The 21,860-nt window shown below is 42.5% G+C and overlaps 1 protein-coding gene and 1 long non-coding RNA gene across 12 annotated transcripts in view; one reads left to right on the top strand and one right to left on the bottom strand.

Moving 5' to 3' along the window:
* Nucleotides 1-5,959: 5,959 nt before the first annotated feature.
* Nucleotides 5,960-21,860, bottom strand: part of ank2b (ankyrin 2b, neuronal) — a 75,698-nt gene continuing 59,797 nt past the window's right edge. For all 10 annotated transcript variants that reach the window (XM_034615069.1, XM_034615067.1, XM_034615070.1 and 7 more), the window contains 5 exons: nt 9,267-9,350; nt 9,014-9,178; nt 7,859-8,047; nt 7,588-7,679; nt 5,960-6,558 (listed from right to left, as the gene is read on the bottom strand). In XM_034615069.1, the coding sequence (XP_034470960.1) occupies nt 6,360-6,558; nt 7,588-7,679; nt 7,859-8,047; nt 9,014-9,178; nt 9,267-9,350 (729 nt within the window). In that variant the 3' untranslated portion in view covers nt 5,960-6,359. The remainder of the gene's footprint in view (nt 6,559-7,587; nt 7,680-7,858; nt 8,048-9,013; nt 9,179-9,266; nt 9,351-21,860) is intronic.
* LOC117779206 lies at nt 14,894-17,294 on the top strand. 2 transcript variants are annotated; one of them, XR_004616948.1, is made up of 4 exons: nt 14,894-14,960; nt 15,153-15,734; nt 15,927-16,607; nt 17,190-17,294. It is a non-coding gene; the product is annotated as an uncharacterized LOC117779206 (long non-coding RNA). The 2 variants fall into 2 exon arrangements; XR_004616947.1 differs by lacking the exon at nt 17,190-17,294 and having other exon boundaries at nt 15,927-16,766.

Genomic DNA, 21,860 nt, shown 5'->3' with positions numbered 1-21,860 from the left:
TTTAGGTTCATCCATGATTTGATGTCATTCAGGCTGTCAAACAGGGGCTGTAGTTAACTCTTTGTTTTAAGGTCCAGGGGCAAGTATATTTGAATATCATCCTATATCTAGCTGGCTGATTGTGATAATAATGATGGATCCTGTATCGTGTTGGCATCTGATAGTGGTGGTGGACCATGATCGTGGTGGCTGCTGACCATGGACTATGATTACAACAAGACTGCTTGATATACAATATTTCTACTCAGATACTTTACCATTACTGACAATAATCCATCAATTCATTTACCTTCCATTATGCTACAAAATGTTTATTCTAATCAATGCTGCAAACACCCTTATCTTTCTGATGTTCTCCATTACACGTGGCATCTATTGCACTTCTGTCCGTCCTGGGAGAGGGATCCGTCACATGTGGCTCTCTCTGAGGTTTCTACGTTCCCTTGGGTACAGCTGCAGGGTTTGAACGTGAACATTGTTGTCTTAGCTAATAAAACATATGGATTCAATAGTCGACTTGGTTTCATTCAAATTCATAAAGAAACAAAACCAACCAATTAGTCATTTCTTTTATGTAATATATTCAGTATGTGGCAAAATAAACTTTGAGAGCAAGGGGGTCAAATCATCTGGAATTTCTACTGTGACCACCTCATCAAAATGTAATTCCCTCCTGCTAACTCTGCTGTTGACCTGGGAAGGGAGCAATGTGAGATCAGACCAGACGTAAAACATCTGCTGTGTTTATGTGAAGCGTCCATCTGTTCAGTCCACTGAATCAGGAGGCGGGCTGACGTATATCTCAGAGTCGGTGAGGACTGAAACATTTAATGATATGAAAGCAGATTCCCCCGATGCAGAGTTTAAAAAAGGCTTCAAAAATTGTGTGATGTCATTCAGTTTGTCGGTAGAAGCACAAAGTCATGCAACGTCTGGTTCAGTGTATCCAGATATTTCTTACTCCGGTTCAGTTGCTGGTATTTAGTATTGTTTGTGATTTTATCTTCTCACCATCAAATAAACTCATAGGTTATGGGAAGTTTTGACTGATATCTACTATAATATAATGTGTGCTGCTTTCTTTTTGTAATTTCCTTCATGGTATTTCAATGTCTTCATTTTCCACCTCACGTACAAGCAAATGTTCAGCTGTTGTAATCTGCCATTAACTCCAGTTTGATTATACATTATACTCCCCTAGATTCCCTCTACCTGACTGGAACCCACACCTGTAACTAAACAGCCCTACCAGCACAAACAGTCAATAAGGCAGAGACATCGTCAAAGTGTCATCTAAGGTATAACTCATTCACAGAAAAGCTATTTTGGACGATCGGACCACAGTCACGTAGAGCTTGACCTGAGGATGTACTGTTATCTAATTGATCAAAGACTTCCCTGCAGGGTGGTCCAAAGGTAGATCTTTCAACCATCTGACGTGACCTGGAGGTCTAGATCCTTTCCAGTTCAACGATATGAGGCAGCGTGCCAGAAATGTTGTAACCGCCCTCACGTTATACATGTTAGAAGACCATTTTCGATTGACAGGTTAGTAATGGGCTGCACATCAATAGTGATACTACATGCTTAGAGATCCAAACTCTGCCTTGACACACACGTTTTAATGCCAAGTTTCCTCTGCTATAATGTGGAGGCTGGCCAGGGGGCAGGTGACCGCCTCTGTCATTGTTGCTTTTACAAAACAAGATAAAATGCAATAGGCCCTTGAGCAGCAACTTGCTGACTGCGGAAAGTGATGAGATGGGGCTAGCATGCAAACTTTAGTAGAATCAAAGAAGTGATAGAAATAAAAACCGGGGTGAACAATGCGTTGGTCTCCGCTGCTGGGGACACCTCTTGACTGAACTCATGTGTGTGACCGTGCATGGTGGAGGATCTTGATGGTGGATTGTGATTATATGATAATGATAATCGTGGTGGCAGACAATCGTGGATGATTATTAGTACAACTAGATTGCTTAGATATACAATTTACCTACTTGCATAGCGTTATTGGCAATTCCTCTGTCATTACAATTGTCATCACTGCTCCCTTCATCTCAGTCAGACTTTTTCTTTAGTATAGATACTTTAAACATTGATACACCGCTCCATTTATATTAGACACTGTTTTTTCTCATCAAATTTTGTTGATGTGCTCTGCTACACTTGTGTCTGTCCTGGAAAAGGGATCCCTCTCATGTAGTGATTAAAAATCTGTTAATTCTAACAGTGGATGAATGGCAACAGCAAAATCTTACATGTAGTCCCTCTAAAAAAAAAAAAAGAAAAAAAGAGAGCAGCTCTGACTCTTTTATTGCTGGAGGACGTATTTAAATTTCTCCTCTGCAAAACATGACCAGTCAAGTGACTGACTTGCTGCATATTTGCTGTGGCTCTGACAAGTCTGTGTCCTGTTTACAGATGAAAACTAAAGCTCCTGCACCTCAGAGAAAGAGCTTCTCACCGACATGTTAGAGAATCAAAGCGTTTAGGATGGAGCCAGAGGTCAAAAAGGTCAACATGGACCCAAGGGTGCTCAGATAGGCTGTTCCCTACAGAAAGTCTTGAATGAATCTTTGTGTTTTCAGGAGGTAACATGGAAAATTAATACATATTTTGGTCATAAACTTCTTCCATTGAAATGTTCCCAGTTGGTAACAGAATGTACAGCATTAACAAATATTGTGAGGACGTCCCAGTGCAAATGGGAGTCTTTCTGTGGGTCTGTAATGTAAAACTATTTACATTCACGTCCATTATGTCATGACAAGTAGCTTTCAGCGTGGCTCCACATCCATTAAATCATTAGTGTCAAACATTAATTAATAAAAAAAGACATTTTGTGGGCCTCTCTCTCTCTCTCTCTCTCTCTCTCTCTCTCTCTCTCTCTGTCATTTCAAAGGTGCATTGAGGGAGTGCTTGATGGTCTAAGAGACGAGTGCTGCTCTCCATACTTGGATGACGTTCTTTGCTTTTCTAAGACCTTTCATGACCACGTTGGCGACCTGAGGCAGGTGCTGTGTCGCCTGCGAGATTATGGCGATAAACTACGCCCCAAAAAATGTGAGCTGTTTAATGGTCAGGTCAGGTATGTAGGGCGCCTGGTGACCAGTGAAGGTATCCAGATAGACCCTAAAGCAGGGGTCTTCAACATTTTTCAGGCCAAGGACCCCCAAACTGATGGGGAGATGGAGCAGGGACCCCCTACTATATATATATTGTATAAAATTGTGTTTTATATTAAACTGGGCCTAGTGCTATATATAAACATAGCTACCCTGTTATTGTGCATTCAATACTAAGCTATTCAAATAATACACAGGTTCATATATTCATGTTTTGTGCAAGGTACAGGGTGGCCGTGCCACTGCCATTCATAAACATACATCTTGCATACAACACTGAGCTATTCAAATAATTCACAGATTCATGTTAATGTGTATTTAAAGACATTTAAATTTGTGGAAAAAAGTTGGTTGAAAAAAAAAAAAAAAAGTTGTCTTATCAACCAAAGATTTCGCGACCCCCTGTTGAAGACCTCTGCACTAATGAATTAAATGTTGTAGAATAGTACTGCATATAAGTATCATAGTAAATTATATAAAACATCACAGTAAAGTAAATCTGAATAATTTTACAGTATTCACGATATCATACCCAGTATATTGATGCTGGCTGCAGACTGGTGGGATGTGGTCTGAATGTGGACAGTGCAGTGAATCTCATTGGCTTCCTTATCACTTGGCTTTTGTAACATTTGCTAAATTCGCCGGTGACCTTGTGTCAGCACCAGTTCCAACAACGTGCTTTCACCTTCTGAAAGAATGACATCACTTCTCAGTTGACATGTACAGTTTTATTGTTCTGCCACGTACACACTGCAGCTGCTAGGCCTTGTTTAGCGTTTCAGGTTTATTTTTTAGTAATAATTTGTCACACATGCCCGCGTAGATATTTGCACTGTTAATACGTATATATTGTTATCACAATGGAAACAAGATGCTCATTTATCAAATCAATGGTCTCTTTTTGGACACCGTTCTTTTATTCTCCCAATGGATCACACTCAAATTACATGGCAACATGAGGATCGTATCTTTACACAGTTCAATTCCCGACTGTAGATCAACACCAAACATACTTTGTCAGCGACTTTCAATTCAACAAATCTGTTTATCAATGATGGGAGGAGGGGGGGGGGGGGATCTTCATTTGTCTTTACCGTTAGCTTTAGAATACATTCAAACACACACACACACACACACACACACACACACACACACGCACACACCGCTCTCAGCTTCAACTGCTGGAGTTCACTGTACAGGGATCATAAATGGAGGGTAATAAATAAATAAGGAAGTACAGACATGATAACGGACGGCGAAAGGAAGTCTGTGTTTCCTCGGGTTTTGGGACGATCGGTCGATTCCTTCGAGAGCAGTGATAACAAGACAAGTCAAATCCACATCAGCAGTTAATGCAAAGCATTTATACGTAAAGTGTGATGACTAAAATCTAAAAGGACATGTCTGGTGTCCGTCTATGTTTTATTAGTGTCAACAAATCTCTTCACAAAACCAAAAGCAACAATGGTACAGTCCGTCTGTTCCCCACCGCTCTGACTGGGACTCTCAGCTCCCAGTTAAAAAACAACCCACCCACCCACACACACATATCCTTTCTTTTTGCAGCCGTTTCCTAAAAGCAGCTGCTCACTCAGGATTTTAATGAACGTTACACAAAAAGGAGAAATAGTGCATTTGTTGGGGTCTCAATAAATCTAAAGTCTTCTGCTCAACACAGTGATCAGACGTGACAGAATAGAAATTATACGTATATACAATTTAAATGTGACAATTGCTTAAAAAACAGATATATAAATATATAAATAAAAAAACGACTAAATTCTAAAATAAAACCTTGTGTGTGTGTGTTAGTGTTTATGACTCTATGGTGACGGTTCATCAAAGAGACGCTAAGATATCTTGACCTTTTAGTATGGGGTCATAAAAATGCTCTTGTGCCTCCTACACTTCCCATAATGCAACCTGATTCCATCTTTCGTTAGACCCTCTCAGACTGGTTAACGCCCCCTGCAGGTCGTAACACACACTGCTATGAATTCACAGTCTGAATTTGACATGTGAAATAAGGTGAAATGCACCTTTGAATAATATGAATGAGAGCAAATCAAATCTAAAGATTAGGACTAATATTACATTTAATGTTCTGTTAATTGTTGATGATAATGAGGGAACATGCCCCCCCCCCCCCCCCAGTGTAACACGTGCCTTTAATAGTTTGATTCAACTAGGAAATAAGATTGATCAGGTTTTGAAACACACACACACACACAACACTCGTTATCATTGTTGTTTCGGGCTCCTTCATGGGATTTGCTGACAATAAGAAAAAAACGAACCAGACTCCTCCTGGACAAGGCTTCATGGAGGACGGCAACATGAGCACCGCTGCAGTTTGAGGTGAGGAGACGCAGCACACGTGGTGATGGAGGGAGAAGCACAGACGACAGGAGGACATCAACTCCTCATCACTGCTCTCTCTCTCTCTCTCTCTCTCTCTCTCTCTCTCTCTCTCTCTCTCTCTCTCTTGATAGACACACTGTATATATACACACACAGAGGTGGCAGCTCTGTGGAAGATAGAATGTGAAATGCACGACACACGTTGGGACGGACACGTGAAAAAGAAAAAAAGGGTGGGGCAGATGCATCATGGGAAGACAAAAGGTGTGCTCACACAGCCGTTGTAAACACATCAGCAGGTTGATGTTTTGCTGTATAAAGAGTCCATGATGATACACTTTCCCTCGTCCCAGTTCATTCTCCATGTAACATTAATCTCATCTGTACAGGGGCCATTCTCCAGCTGAATCGGTGCATGTACAGCAGGTTCGGGTGGGCTAACGTATTAAATGCTTAGATTTGTTTTCCTTTCCGGTCCAAGCACGATCTTTTCGTCTCCTCTATATACAAATGTTTTACAAGAGTTCTTCAAGAAGAGGCCCGTGCGTGAGGCAAAATGTCCGAGGAGCCCCGCGTTCGATTTTCGATCCACCTTTGGTGCGTCGTACTTTGGCCACGCCGCAGCAGCCGAGAGGTAAAAAGATGTGAAACAGAAAAAAAAAAGAATCCAACAAAAAAACAGGAGCTATCTTTGGTTACAAAAAGAGCGAAACACAATGTGAGGGAGGGGGAGAGCGTTCAAGCACAAAATACTGTTCCATTGACAAAAAGAAGAGAAACAGGAAGGGGATGTGTTACATCTTGATCATCACCAAAGGCTTCAGTGGGAGACGCAGGGAGAGGATCAGTGGAAGCAGCTGCTCAGTCTCAGCTCTCCTCCTCTTCCTCCTCCTCTTCCTCCCTGTTGTCCTCACAGTAGTGTTGGAGCAGTCGGTGCAGGTGCTGCTGCAGGGAGTCGGGCTGCTGGGTGTCGGGGGTGTCATCCAGACGCTCCAGGTGCACGTGCTTCCCCCGGGCATCCCTCACCACAGTCCTCTTCTGGGTTCTCGACTTACGCATGTGGCTTCTGCAAGAAGGAAAAAGAAAAAGCTGACTGTGACATCCAAGCTCCCAGTGACTGTTCAGAGGCACAGACTGACCTCTGGGCTCGTTCAAGAATTACCTGGGACGCAAATATCTGCATTTCAACCTGACTGTGGAGATCCAGGCCCGACGATATTAACATGAGATATTTCTATCAAATTAAAATTCTGTAAATTATATTTGTGCGCACATTATGTGGGACAGAATCAGATGACAAAATGAGATTTACCGTTTGAAAATGCATAATTGTTCTCAGATTGACATAAAACGAAAATAAATTTTGGTTTTGTGCTTCATTAGATTCTCCAGCTCAAGATGAAAACAGAAAAACACATAATATTAGTTTTTTGGTGGTCACAAATATGGAGTTCCAAATTAAATAAGTAAAAAAGATGTTATAAATAATTGTTATTCATTAAGTGAATAAATCCATTCAAAATATTTTAAACATTCATGAAACAATACTGTTTTAATTGCTTAATAATTGCATTGTTTTAATTTAGAAACAAAATCAATTTCTGTTCATTTTGTTCCTTTGTTCCTTTTGGATAGTTGTTCATTTTTTTAAATATTTGATTGTATTGTAATTCGTGCATAATCATTATATATATAACCTGAATTTTCTAATGCCAGTTTTAATTTATCAAGATAAACAGGTTTCAGTCTTTGTGTTGATTTCACAGATTGTTTCATAATCAGACCATAAACTAAACTGATATTAACATGGGATTATAAATCCAATGAGCAGAGTGAACAGCCTCTGAACACACACCATGCATCACATCACCAGGAAGTGGAGCTACAATATCTGAAACAACAGATTTTAGTGTGAGTGAGGCTGTTAGTAATCTGAGACTTTGAAAGCCACTTTCTGAAAATTCAACACCCTGCAAAGTCAAATGTTAAATGTTAGTAGAAAGAAATCACTTCATGCTTCCATGTTAAACTGTGATAAATTCCCTCTTAATCAACTTCAGTGTCATTTCTACACATTCCCATGCTGCAGTCCGACCTTCTAACAACAGAACCGTCGTCCTGCACAAACTCCCTCTCTACTACATGAGGAAGGAGCTGTTTCCCAAAGCCTCCAGCATAACTCAAAGCCTGGTGGGGGGGGGGGGGGGGGAAAGAATGGAGGAGGAGAGAGGGATCAGAAGGAGGACGGAGGAAAGACAAACACTGGGAACCCAACAAGGACCTGCTGAACATTGAAAATCTTCAAACTACCTGCTCAATGTGTGATATCAGCTCGGTGGATTTTCTCTTCTATCGGACACACTGACCTTCTCAAAGTCCTCTCTGGCTGAGGGGAGGTCTGCAGCCAGCGAGGGGTCCCCCGTCTGCTTCTCCATCCTCTTGCCTTTGACCACCGTTGTCTTGACAACCTTGCTGACCTTTCGACCCTGCACTGGCTCCATCTCAAACTCGGATGCGGTGGCAGCGCCCAGGGCCCGGGGCTCGGAGAATGTCAGCTGGAGGGAGATGAGAAAATGTCAAGGCACCAGCTGTTATTTCCTGCGAGTTATGTACTCTGAGGTTTTTAGTTGTCGGCTCTCTGCCTCTACGAATTGGCCGAACACCAGCAGGTGGACAAGGTTTGGACGGCTTCTGTACGTACTGACATTTGACTTTCTCCCTGGGAGGAATCTGAGCCTTCAAATTCACTCAGTCCAACACACTGGTTCAAGACCAAACACCAATCACTTTGTTCAGTTAAATACATGCAAACCTATTATTATTGTGTCTGATCGTGGTGGTGGATCCTGATCGATTACAACAAGACTGCTTGATATACAATATGTCTACTCAGATACTCAACCATTACTGACAATAACTCCTCAATTCAATTACCTTCCATTATGTTATAAACTGTTTCTTCTAATCAATGTTGGAAATACTGTTATTTTGCTGATGTTCTCCATTACACGTGGCATTTATTCTATTCTGTCCATCCTGGGAGAGGGATCCCTCCCATGTGGCTCTCTCTGAGGTTTCTACGTTCTTTTTAACCTGTTAATAGTTTTTTTTCTGGTCGTTTTTCGTGACTCTTGTTGAGAGTTAAGAACAGAGGATGTCACACCTTGTTAAAGCCCTATGAGACTAATTTTGATTTGTGAATATGGGCTGTACAAATAAATTTGATTGATTTGATTGATTGATTGATAATATTACATAATTTTCCCAAATAGCAACAATTAGCAGCATGAACTAGCTGGTTTGCTTTACTTTTCAAAATGTTCTCTGGATACCGGTGGGATTTTGGGTGGATGGATGGATGTGTATATATAGATGTAGCCGCGATATGTGGAAAGCTCTGAAAATTCTGAAAATTCTAATCTAGAAACAGTACAAAAACAATAAAACAAACTGAGTAATACAGTCATAAGTAAAGTGCTTCTGATTGCTCTGTAACCATGTGAAAGTCGGATGACACTGACCTCTTTCTGATCTCCTTCACTGTGAAGCACAGTTCTCTTCACCACTCTGGAGACGGTGTCTCCCTCCTCGATCTGCACCGTCTCCTGGTGAGAGCCCTCGATGGTCACTTCCTGTGACTCCATGCCATCCGCAGACACGTATTTACGAATCACCTTCCGTGTGATCTGGCGAGGACAGAGAGAATCACTTCCCTGTAAAAAACTGCAATATGAAAATAAAGATTACTATTTACAGTGTGTCAGACACGCTTACCTTCCTAGTCACCATGTTCCCTTGCTCGTCTGTGTACTTCTCCTCTGTGACAGTCTGTGGTGCGATGTCTGGCAGGTTATCAGCCTGTAGAAACACAGACCACATGCTGTGAGTTCACACATATCACAGTGCTGTACATGAGGGTGATGTCGAAGTACATGTTGTCCACATCAAAGAAAGTGTATCAAGCAACATACGCCTCCCAACATTAGTAAATAATGACCTACCATCAAATCTAAAGTCGATTTTAAAGCCCCTATGTGAAGATATGATTACCCTGCATCACTCCAGTGCACTGGAGCTGCACTGCCGCATCATGCTTGTTTACCTGAATGATAACTCTGCGTCGGACCACCCTGGTGGTCAGCACCTCCTCCTCTGAGCTATCAGAGGACAGCATCCCTAGTTCCTCTGCTATCTCCTGGGAGACAGCACACAGCCAGCACAGGTCAATATAACAGGTTCTACACCGAGTCACCACAGCACACTCGTCTGGCTCGTCCTTCTTTTCTCTTAACCTCACTCTCATGTTTGCTCGCCCAAAAGGTTCTTGTACGAATGAGATGAAATGAGAGAAAGAAAAATCGAATTGTTTGGCTGTACACAAAATGTAATGTGAGATGAAGAGAAGGACCAGTTATGCAACAACCGAAATAAACATGCAAAAATGGGAACCACCAGTGCACGAAATATGAGGGATCTTGCACAGATTTAAAATGCAAATACAAATCAAAGAATTAAGGTTTATCACAATAGACACTGCTATATGTGTTTCCTTTATAATACACGGATGTATTCATTTGTTGTGTAGTAATAAAAAAACATCTGTAAAGAGGATAATCATTCAGGTTTTTGTCTTGAATTATTTGTTTATGAGGCGGCTGTGCATGAGAACAAGTTTCGTCTGCAAGTGCAAAGTTTGCATGATTAAATTGGATTTTTTCTATGATGTGTGGTTTAAGTAGACCTGATCTGCAGAGGACACCCAGACTGTCAAAGAGTATTTCGCACACTGATGGGAAGAACAAGCACAACTCAAAGGATGCAGACAGGGTGAGATGGGAAATAATAATTACATGTTATTGAATCTGTTCTTTGAAACAGCGCATAGATGCTGTCAATAGTCCACCAGTGGCAGCAACAGCTCTTTCAGTCACTAACAACGCAAAACTCATCACAGTTAGGGTTTTTATCTTCTCTAAGGTTTAGGTACTCATGCACACAAAAGCACTCATCAGCCTAATCTAGTTCATAAAGTGCAGATTTGTGTGTTAAATCTCCTGAGTCTTGAATGCAGCACCACAGCAACCAGGCCGAACCAGGCAAGACACCAGCCAGTGCAGTGTCACGCTCATGCTCGACCTCTTACCCTTCCCAGGAAGTCGTCATCATCGTAATACCCTGCCTGATCTCTTGAAGGAAGTTCCTCACACCCGGGCAGGTCGCCCTCTGCTCGACACCCTGGTGAACCCTCAGAGTCATAGGCAAATTCCCTGAGGCTTTCGCTGCCCGAGGAGAAGCGCTTGTAATCTTCCACTCGGAGCAAAGGACGAGAAGTGTACTGAGGGCTCCCCGTCAGGAAAGCAATATCAGGGCTACTCCCAGGCATTGGGGAAGGTGGCTCTGAGATATGATAGCCTATCTCCTGTTCCAGTTTCATGTCTTCTGATTCAGAGAAGTCAGAGAGGGCTTGTCTGCAGTCAAAGAATTCCACATCAGAGTCAGAGAGCTGCGGAGACTTGGAGCCCATTCGAGGTATGAGGTCTGTTTGTGGCACCTTTGGTTCTTCTGATTCCAATTCTGACACCGCTTTCTCAAATTCTGAGAGGACTCTGTTAAAGCCTGGGGAAAACTCCAAGTCTTCATCAGTTTCCGAACCTCTCTTGGTGGCGACTTCAGTCACAACCTGAGCTGAGTCGCTGAACACTGCAGACGCTGGACTCAAATCGTTCAAGTAGGCTCGGCTACATTCAGAAACTCTCAACGTTTGATGTCCTGAGAAAACTGCTTCATAATCTGGTGGCACCAGAAACTTGCTTGACATGGGTGAAAAAAGCTCACTGGACTGTGCCTCCTCTGTGGACAACTCCCAGTCCCTGGTGTCTTGTGCTGCTGTTGTGCTTTGCACCTCATCGTCTGTTAGAAACTTTGTGTCTTCTGGTGTCTGAGGAGGAGCCTGTAAGTGAACGTCAACATGATATGTCCACTTTAATCAGTGTAAAGGTTGGTTTGCACCAATGAGATGACATCAACATTTCACCAAGTTACTGTCACTGCACACAGAGGTTATTTTCCAAAAAGCCTAAACATGCAACCTTAAAATGATATCACCACCAGACAGACATAAGTCAGAATTGGAGGAGGAATGATTAGTGGTATTAAAAATTCTATATTTCACATTCCGCGGACTTCCACACATTGTGGACAAAGTCTCAACATTAACACCCTCTATTTTGTTATCACTTCTTTAAGACATGTCCTTATGTTTCACACGGTGTTATCGCTTCATCCAACTTGCATGTTAATGAGTTTTGTCCAACTTGCTGGATGGTCATGCTCTCACTCTTACCCTCTGATTGGCCGTCTTGCTCTTTACTTCTCCAGAACCAAGGTCAAGCACCTCCTCTTCCTTTCTTTGAACATCTTCAGCAGGTGAGGACTTCAGAGCAAAGTCTCTTCTCACGTCTTCCGCACACACATTATTTTGTAAAGTTGAGATACTTTCAGCCTCTGATCCGAGCTGTTTCCATTCATCGTGTGACAACGTTCTTGTGTCTGATTCTGTCCATATTTGCCCGTCAGGATTGGCAGGTTCTTCCTTCGACATGGTCTCACTAATTTGAATTCCTAATGGTGACACAGCCATCTGATTCCTGTTAGCTAAGGATGAATGCTGCTCGGGTATTAAAGAGGATGTCACACAACTCAAAGGTTTTGGTTCAGTATCCTCACAGCAGAAACCTAACTCCTCCTCTGATCCGGCAGCATGTGGACTCAGTGGCCTTGGGCTATCATCAATCCAACAATCAGTTGGTAGAGCATCAAACTCTAAGTCGGATGAAAAAGACACTGGTGAGTATGATCTATTAAAGTGGGTCGCATCCATAAAATATGTGGACAATGTCCTCATAAACTCAGGTACTGGAGAGTCAGGCAATAGCCGTGTGAACTCATTGATAGAAGAGACAGAGTCAGGTGAGGATGGTCTCTCAGTCTCAGCAGCTGTTGAGGATGTGACCATCAGCTCACAATATGACTCTGAACACACAGATTCAGGGGATGATGATCTGTGTGTAGCTGTGCACTCCTCCAATGACGCTGCAAACTGAGGGATGGGGGAGTCCGGAGAGAGACACCTGTTCTCGCTGAACTCGGCCAAGGATTCCGGAGATGATGCTCTTTGCTCGGCTGTTTCTGTGGCTGATTCAAGAGACATCGGTATGGATTCTGCAAACTGAGTGTCTGAATACAGAGGCATATCGTCTATATCTGATGCTATAGTTTCAGGTGAGGATGATGCTGATCGCAGGAATGTCACACTTTCTGGTAATGCTACTGTAAATTCGGGTAAGGGGGAATCTGGTGAGAGAGGTCGATTCTCATCAACTGATGTTACAGATTCGGGTGAAGATGCTCTTGGTTCTAACAACATGGCGGATTTAGCGGACATGGGTCTGTAGTCTAGGGATTCTGGTGAATCACGTCGATCATCACCCTCTGTGTCAGACACCGATACAACCACCCGCTCATCATCAGAATCTGCGGTTGCCTCAAGGGGAGGTACTTCAAATGTGTATTTGGACTCTCTGTATGGAGCTGCTCGTGAAGACAACATATTTTCAATCATTAGTGGAGGTGATTCTGAAACAGGTATGTCAGACTTGACTTGTGCACTTAAGGTGCAGAGAAAGCCCTCATCTGCTCTGGTGTCATCTGTTGTGGTAAATGCTTCTGTCTCTTCTGAATGTGGTCCTTTGGCATTGGCAGTTTGATCATTTTCATCTATTATTTTATCCTGGCCATCCTCTGAAACACTACTTCCATATTCTATTGTGCTGCCAATAAATTGCATAAACCCTGTTTTACTGCTGAAAGTTTCTCCAGCATACTGAGGATCACGTACTTGAGCAATCAGCTTCCATAACTCAGCATCACGAATGAGATTGTACTCAGCTACCACAAGGGCTGATTTCTCAAGTGAGGTAGGCACTATAGTTGTTGATAAAACATCGCTATCAATGGATGCTTCAGTGGCAGTTGGGTCTTTTAATTCAGCTATTGATGATTTGGATGCCAATCGTAATTCTTCCTTATCCGATTCAACAGATTCTGGTGATGCAGTCCTGTCTTCTGCATTAAACAGGTCTAAAGCTTGTGACAAATCATCTGAATCTGAAAATTCAGTGGGTGATGTGTCTCTTACCGTCATGACATTGTTTACAGCAGTCTTTGTAAAATCTGGTATTGGTGAGTCAGGGGACAGATTTCTACATTCTTCATCTGATCTCTCAGACTGAGGTGATAGTGTTCTCATGTCAGTAACTTCTATGTCAAATGAAGCTGAATATGCCAGATTAAATTCAGCATCTGAAAATATTGATTCTGAGGAGAGACACTCATAGTATGTTTCTGCTGACGTGGTCTCAAGAACATCTTGTGCACATGAAGGAAGAGGTGCGTCAGGAGACATGGGATCGTAGTCTGTAATGGATTCAAGTGATGGAGGCCTCACTTCTAAGCTTCCAGATTGAGGAGAATCAGGTCTAGTCTCAACACAATAATTCGTGGACATCAAAAAGTCATTCAAAGCATACTCAATGTCTGATTCAATGGATTCATGGGAGGATGATCTATACCCGACATTCACAATAACTCGTTCAGGCATTGCTGGTCTGTATTCAGGTATGGGCGAGTCTGGTGACAGAGACCGGTATTCATCTACAGATGCTCCTGAGCCAGGTGAAGAGGCTCTATTGTCATAAACTAGTGATCCTAGGCTAAAAACAATGTATTCTACATCTGAACATGCTGACTCTGGGGATGTTGACCTGTGTCCAAAAATACTATCAGATAATTCAAACACTGGTGGCATGAAGTCAGGTACAGGTGAATCAGGGGAAAGTCTGACTGATGCTTGAGATTCAGGAGATAGAGGTCTGCTCTCAGAGAATATTGGAAAAGGTAACTCCATTTCCAAATCAGACAACACTGAGTCCGGTGAAGTGGACCTCGAGTCCATGTGACAAACAGTGGATTCAAGTAGGGCCTGTGTAAACTGAGGTATGGGTGAGTCTGGAGAAAGAGGTTTAAACTCATCTATGGATGTAGTTGAATCAGGAGATACTGCTCTATCCTCGGAAAGCCAGGGGATACATACATCTATCTCGAAATCCCAATCTGAATCTACTGATTCAGGTGATGATGACCTTCTACCTTTAAACCCAGGATAAGTCTCTAGTGACACCTGTCCAAAGTCAGGTACAGGTGAATCAGGAGAAAGTCTTCTGTATTTACTGAGAGACGCTAAGGACTCAGGAGATGAAGGTCTTTCTTCAATAACCATTGGGAATGATAATTGCATTTCCAAATCTGACAACACTGATTCAGGCGAAGAGGACCTTGAGTCCATGTGTGTTATGAAGGACTCTTGCAAAGACTGTGTAAATTCGGGAATGGGTGAGTCTGGCGAAAGAGGTTTAAACTCATCTATTGATGCAGTTGAATCAGGAGATGCTGCTCTATCCTCAAAAAGCCAGGGGATACATAAATCTCTCTCTAAATCCCAATCTGAATCTAATGATTCAAGTGATGTGGATCTGTATCGTACTCTTGCCAAAGTAGGTGCACCTACTGTGAACTGAGGTATGGGTGAGTCTAAATAAAGAGGTTTAAACTCATCTATGGATGTAGTTGAACCAGGAGATACTGCTCTATCCTCGAAAAGACAGGGGATACATACGTCTCTCTCTAAATCCCAATCTGAATCTACTGATTCAGGTGATGTGGATCTGTATCGTACTCTTGCCAAAGTAGGTGCACCTACTGTGAACTGAGGTATCGGAGAGTCAAGATACAAACATCTAAGGTCAGAGTCAAACACCTCTGACTGACGAGATTCTGCTCTGTCATCAAAATCCAATAACTGTGAATTCATAGAATCATATTCTTTTTCTGAATCTACTGATTCAGGTGATGATGACCTTCTACCTTTAAACCCAGGATAAGTCTCTAGTGACACCTGTCCAAAGTCAGGTACAGGTGAATCAGGAGAAAGTCTTCTGTATTTACTGAGAGACGCTAAGGACTCAGGAGATGAAGGTCTTTCTTCAATAACCATTGGGAATGATAATTGCATTTCCAAATCTGACAACACTGATTCAGGCGAAGAGGACCTTGAGTCTATGTGTGTTATGAAGGACTCTTGCAAAGACTGTGTAAATTCGGGAATGGGTGAGTCTGGCGAAAGAGGTTTAAACTCATCTATTGATGCAGTTGAATCAGGAGATGCTGCTCTATCCTCAAAAAGCCAGGGGATACATACATCTCTCTCTAAATCCCAATCTGAATCTAATGATTCAAGTGATGTGGCTCTGTATCGTACTCTTGCCAAAGTAGGTGCACCTACTGTGAACTGAGGTATGGGTGAGTCTAAATAAAGAGGTTTAAACTCATCTATGGATGTAGTTGAACCAGGAGATACTGCTCTATCCTCGAAAAGACAGGGGATACATACGTCTCTCTCTAAATCCCAATCTGAATCTACTGATTCAGGTGATGTGGATCTGTATCGTACTCTTGCCAAAGTAGGTGCACCTACTGTGAACTGAGGTATCGGAGAGTCAAGAGATAAACATCTAAGGTCAGAGTCAAACACCTCTGACTGACGAGATTCTGCTCTGTCGTCAAAATCAAACAACTGTGAATTCACAGTATCATACTCTTTTTCCGAAGCCTCTGATTCAGGTGATGATGACCTTCTACCTTTAAACCCAGGATAAGTCTCTAGTGACACCTGTCCAAAGTCAGGTACAGGTGAATCAGGGGAAAGTCTGACTGATGCTTGAGATTCAGGAGATAGAGGTCTGCTCTCTGAGAACATTGGAAAAGGTAACTCCATTTCCAAATCTGACAACACAGAGTCTGGTGAAGTGGACCTCAAGTCCATGTGACAAACAGTGGATTCATGCAGGGCCTGTGTAAACTGGGGTATGGGTGAGTCTGGAGAAAGAGGTTTAAACTCATCTATGGATGTAGTTGAACCAGGAGATACTGCTCTATCCTCGAAAAGCCAGGGGATACATAAATCTCTCTCTAAATCCCAATCTGAATCTACTGATTCAGGTGATGATGACCTTCTACCTTTAAACCCAGGATAAGTCTCTAGTGACACCTGTCCAAAGTCAGGTACAGGTGAATCAGGAGAAAGTCTTCTGTATTTACTGAGAGACGCTAAGGACTCAGGAGATGAAGGTCTTTCTTCAATAACCATTGGGAATGATGATTGCATTTCCAAATCTGACAACACTGATTCAGGCGAAGAGGACCTTGAGTCCATGTGTGTTATGAAGGACTCTTGCAAAGACTGTGTAAATTCGGGAATGGGTGAGTCTGGCGAAAGAGGTTTAAACTCATCTATTGATGCAGTTGAATCAGGAGATGCTGCTCTATCCTCAAAAAGCCAGGGGATACATACATCTCTCTCTAAATCCCAATCTGAATCTAATGATTCAAGTGATGTGGCTCTGTATCGTACTCTTGCCAAAGTAGGTGCACCTACTGTGAACTGAGGTATGGGTGAGTCTAAATAAAGAGGTTTAAACTCATCTATGGATGTAGTTGAACCAGGAGATACTGCTCTATCCTCGAAAAGACAGGGGATACATACGTCTCTCTCTAAATCCCAATCTGAATCTACTGATTCAGGTGATGTGGATCTGTATCGTACTCTTGCCAAAGTAGGTGCACCTACTGTGAACTGAGGTATCGGAGAGTCAAGATACAAACATCTAAGGTCAGAGTCAAACACCTCTGACTGATGAGATTCTGCTCTGTCATCAAAATCCAATAACTGTGAATTCATAGAATCATATTCTTTTTCTGAATCTACTGATTCAGGTGATGATGACCTTCTACCTTTAAACCCAGGATAAGTCTCTAGTGACACCTGTCCAAAGTCAGGTACAGGTGAATCAGGAGAAAGTCTTCTGTATTTACTGAGAGACGCTAAGGACTCAGGAGATGAAGGTCTTTCTTCAATAACCATTGGGAATGATGATTGCATTTCCAAATCTGACAACACTGATTCAGGCGAAGAGGACCTTGAGTCCATGTGTGTTATGAAGGACTCTTGCAAAGACTGTGTAAATTCGGGAATGGGTGAGTCTGGCGAAAGAGGTTTAAACTCATCTATTGATGCAGTTGAATCAGGAGATGCTGCTCTATCCTCAAAAAGCCAGGGGATACATACATCTCTCTCTAAATCCCAATCTGAATCTAATGATTCAAGTGATGTGGCTCTGTATCGTACTCTTGCCAAAGTAGGTGCACCTACTGTGAACTGAGGTATGGGTGAGTCTAAATAAAGAGGTTTAAACTCATCTATGGATGTAGTTGAACCAGGAGATACTGCTCTATCCTCGAAAAGACAGGGGATACATACGTCTCTCTCTAAATCCCAATCTGAATCTACTGATTCAGGTGATGTGGATCTGTATCGTACTCTTGCCAAAGTAGGTGCACCTACTGTGAACTGAGGTATCGGAGAGTCAAGAGATAAACATCTAAGGTCAGAGTCAAACACCTCTGACTGACGAGATTCTGCTCTGTCGTCAAAATCAAACAACTGTGAATTCACAGTATCATACTCTTTTTCCGAAGCCTCTAATTCAGGTGATGATGACCTTCTACCTTTAAACCCAGGATAAGTCTCTAGTGACACCTGTCCAAAGTCAGGTACAGGTGAATCAGGGGAAAGTCTGACTGATGCTTGAGATTCAGGAGATAGAGGTCTGCTCTCTGAGAACATTGGAAAAGGTAACTCCATTTCCAAATCTGACAACACAGAGTCTGGTGAAGTGGACCTCAAGTCCATGTGACAAACAGTGGATTCATGCAGGGCCTGTGTAAACTGGGGTATGGGTGAGTCTGGAGAAAGAGGTTTAAACTCATCTATGGATGTAGTTGAACCAGGAGATACTGCTCTATCCTCGAAAAGCCAGGGGATACATAAATCTCTCTCTAAATCCCAATCTGAATCTACTGATTCAGGTGATGATGACCTTCTACCTTTAAACCCAGGATAAGTCTCTAGTGACACCTGTCCAAAGTCAGGTACAGGTGAATCAGGAGAAAGTCTTCTGTATTTACTGAGAGACGCTAAGGACTCAGGAGATGAAGGTCTTTCTTCAATAACCATTGGGAATGATAATTGCATTTCCAAATCTGACAACACTGATTCAGGCGAAGAGGACCTTGAGTCCATGTGTGTTATGAAGGACTCTTGCAAAGACTGTGTAAATTCGGGAATGGGTGAGTCTGGAGAAAGAGGTTTAAACTCATCTATTGATGCAGTTGAATCAGGAGATGCTGCTCTATCCTCAAAAAGCCAGGGGATACATACATCTCTCTCTAAATCCCAATCTGAATCTACTGATTCAGGTGATGATGACCTTCTACCTTTAAACCCAGGATAAGTCTCTAGTGAAACCTGTCCAAAGTCAGGTACAGGTGAATCAGGGGAAAGTCTTCGGTATTTACTGAGAGACACTAAGGACTCAGGAGATGAAGGTCGGTCTTCTATATCTATTGGGAATGATAATTGCATTTCCAAGGACTCTTGCAAAGACTGTGTAAATTCCGGAATGGGTGAGTCTGGAGAAAGGGGTCTACATTCATCTTTGGATGTAGTTGAATCAGGAGATGCTGCTCTGTTACCGAAAAGCCAGGGATTATACATATCAGTCTCCAAATCCTTATTTGAACACAGTGACTCAGGTGATGTAGTTCGATAACTTGCTGTTAATGTGAGAGTTTGGGTAAAATGAGGTATCGGAGAGTCTGGTGACAAACGCTGGTATTCAGAAAAAGACAAGACTGAATGTGGAGATTCTGGTCTCTCTTCGACCTCAAACAGCTGCGACACCAAGGGAGCAAATTCTACATCTGATGCAACTGTTTCAGGTGATGCTGACCTGTAACTACTGACAACAGCATATGGAACTGCAAAAGCTTGTGTGAAATCAAGTACCGGAGAATCGGATGAAAGTCGTCTGTATTTACATACTGACGCATAAGACTCAGGAGATGAAGGTCTGTCCTCATATAACACAGAGGAAGGTAATTCCAGTTCCATTTCAAAATCTGACAGCACTGACTCAGGTGAGGAGGACCTATAGTCCGTGTATGTGATTAAGGACTCCTGTCTTAAGTCTGGAATGGGGGAGTCTGGCGAAAGGGCTCTAAATTGATTTAGAGAGCCAATTGATTCAGGAGAGGATGATCTGAAATTTGAAGTCATTGTCAGTGATGTGGGTGATAAAGGTCTATATTCTGATTCAGAATCAGGTGACAGAGGTCTGTTTTCAACTTCTGATTCTAATGACTCTGGAGTATCTGGTCTATTTTCTCTGTCAAGGGGGGGATAAAAGAAAGGTGCACGCTCAACATCTGATTGAGTTGCTTTAGTGGTTGTGGACCTAAACCCGACAAATGATGGAAAACGTTCAACTACTCTTGTCGTGAATTGAGGTAAAGGTGAATCTGGTGACAGGTCATGGCTTTCATCTCTGGATGCCACTGAATCAGGTGATTGAGGTCGATGCTCTTCAGATACTGGTGGAAATGATCCATCTTCACACTCTATATCTGAATAACAAACTGACCCAGGGGAAGTGGATCTGCATTCAGCAGTTAAAACAGTTGGGTTTGCTATAGGCTGTCTGAAGTCAGGTATGGGTGAATCAGGTGAAAGTGCCCGTAGCTCATTTTCAGAATCGTATGTGAAGGATCTCCGTCGGGTCTCTATAGATGTCATGTCCAGAACATAAATTTCCGTCTCTGACATTATCGATAAAGGTGTTGATGACCTGTGGCCTGCGACTAACCCAACTGATTCTATATGTTGGTTAAGTTGTGGTAAAACAGAATCTGACAATAAGGTCTGGATCTTGTTACCTGATGTTGAATCAGGTGACAATGTCTCCTCTGCATCCGAATCAAGGAGAACATGTTCTTTACTGGTATAAACATATTTAAACACTTCAGTTGTGCTGACATAAGCTTCCTCTACATACTGAGGGTCATACAGTTGACGTATAAGCTGGTTTGGTCTGAATGTTGCACCTGCAGTTGATTGCTTTTCTTCAAGTACGAACGCAGTTGACTCGGGTAAGTCTGCTCTCTGAGCTGTCAAATCATCTGAAGTGGAAAACTGATATTCAATAACTGAATGTGCTGATTCTGGTAAAGAGGACCTGTAACCAACAGAGGCTGTAACAGATTCATGCACTGCAGGTGTGACGTCCGGTAAAGGTGAGCCGATTGGAAATGCTGGATTTTCATCTAAAGATATTGGAGAACTAGGGGACAAAGGTTGAGTTTCATTGAAAAGACAAGGGTTGCTAAGGTCTGATTCATCATTGGACACTGGTGATTCTGGTGAATATGGCAGAGACTGTGAAATGGTAGCAAAGTCAACAGAAAACCGGGGAACTGGGGAGTCTGGAGAATCAGACCTGAGTGTACTTGTTAATGTTGATTCCCTATCTGATAAATGCTTGTAATCTGACTCAGAATTAGGTGACAATGATCTCTCCTCCCCCTCAATCTTTGCTTGAACTGCACTCAGAACAAACTTCACATCTTCCTCTGACTCTCCCTCTTTGACACCGGAATCCTCTGGAACATACTCAGTTCTTGTTCCAGCATACTCAAAAATCCCTGTTTTACTGCAAAATATCTCTCCAACATAGTGGGGATCACATATTTGAGAAATGAGCTTCCGAAGTTCAGCATCATAAACAAGTTTATAGACTGGCACCTGGATTGCCTTGAGAGTTTGACCACTACCTACCAGTACTCTCTCTGTGGTCTCTGGCAGCTGGGATTCTGGTAATTCAGGTTTCTGTTTGGATGAAACTATTTCTTCACTTGATCGTGCACATTCAACATCAGAAATCACTGATTTAGGAGATGATGATCTATGAGCACAAACTGTGACTGATTCAGTAAGGGTTACTGTTTTTAATTTGAGCATCGGCGAGTCACCTCTGTAGTGATCTCCAGGATCTACTGAATCTTGTGATGAAGGTGCCACCTCAGAGCAGCGTTGTGACAGAGACAATTCCCCATAATCTAGATCTAAACAACCTGAAAAAGGTGGCAAGGATTTGTCCAGTCTGCTTGAATCAGAAACTTCTGGTAAAGAATCCGGGGAAGACATTCTGCTCTCAGATAATAATGATGACAAACAGACAGTCCCACCCTCTAGATCTGAGGCTATTGATTCAAGTGATGAAGACCAATCCAATCCAGCATGGAAATGGGATTCTGGCAGAGACTGTTTAAACTGAGGAATAGGTGAGTCTGGTGATAGTG

Source organism: Hippoglossus hippoglossus, chromosome 18, assembly GCF_009819705.1.
Source record: "Hippoglossus hippoglossus isolate fHipHip1 chromosome 18, fHipHip1.pri, whole genome shotgun sequence".
Lineage (NCBI taxonomy): Eukaryota > Metazoa > Chordata > Actinopteri > Pleuronectiformes > Pleuronectidae > Hippoglossus > Hippoglossus hippoglossus.
This window is presented reverse-complemented; position numbering and strand designations above follow the sequence as displayed.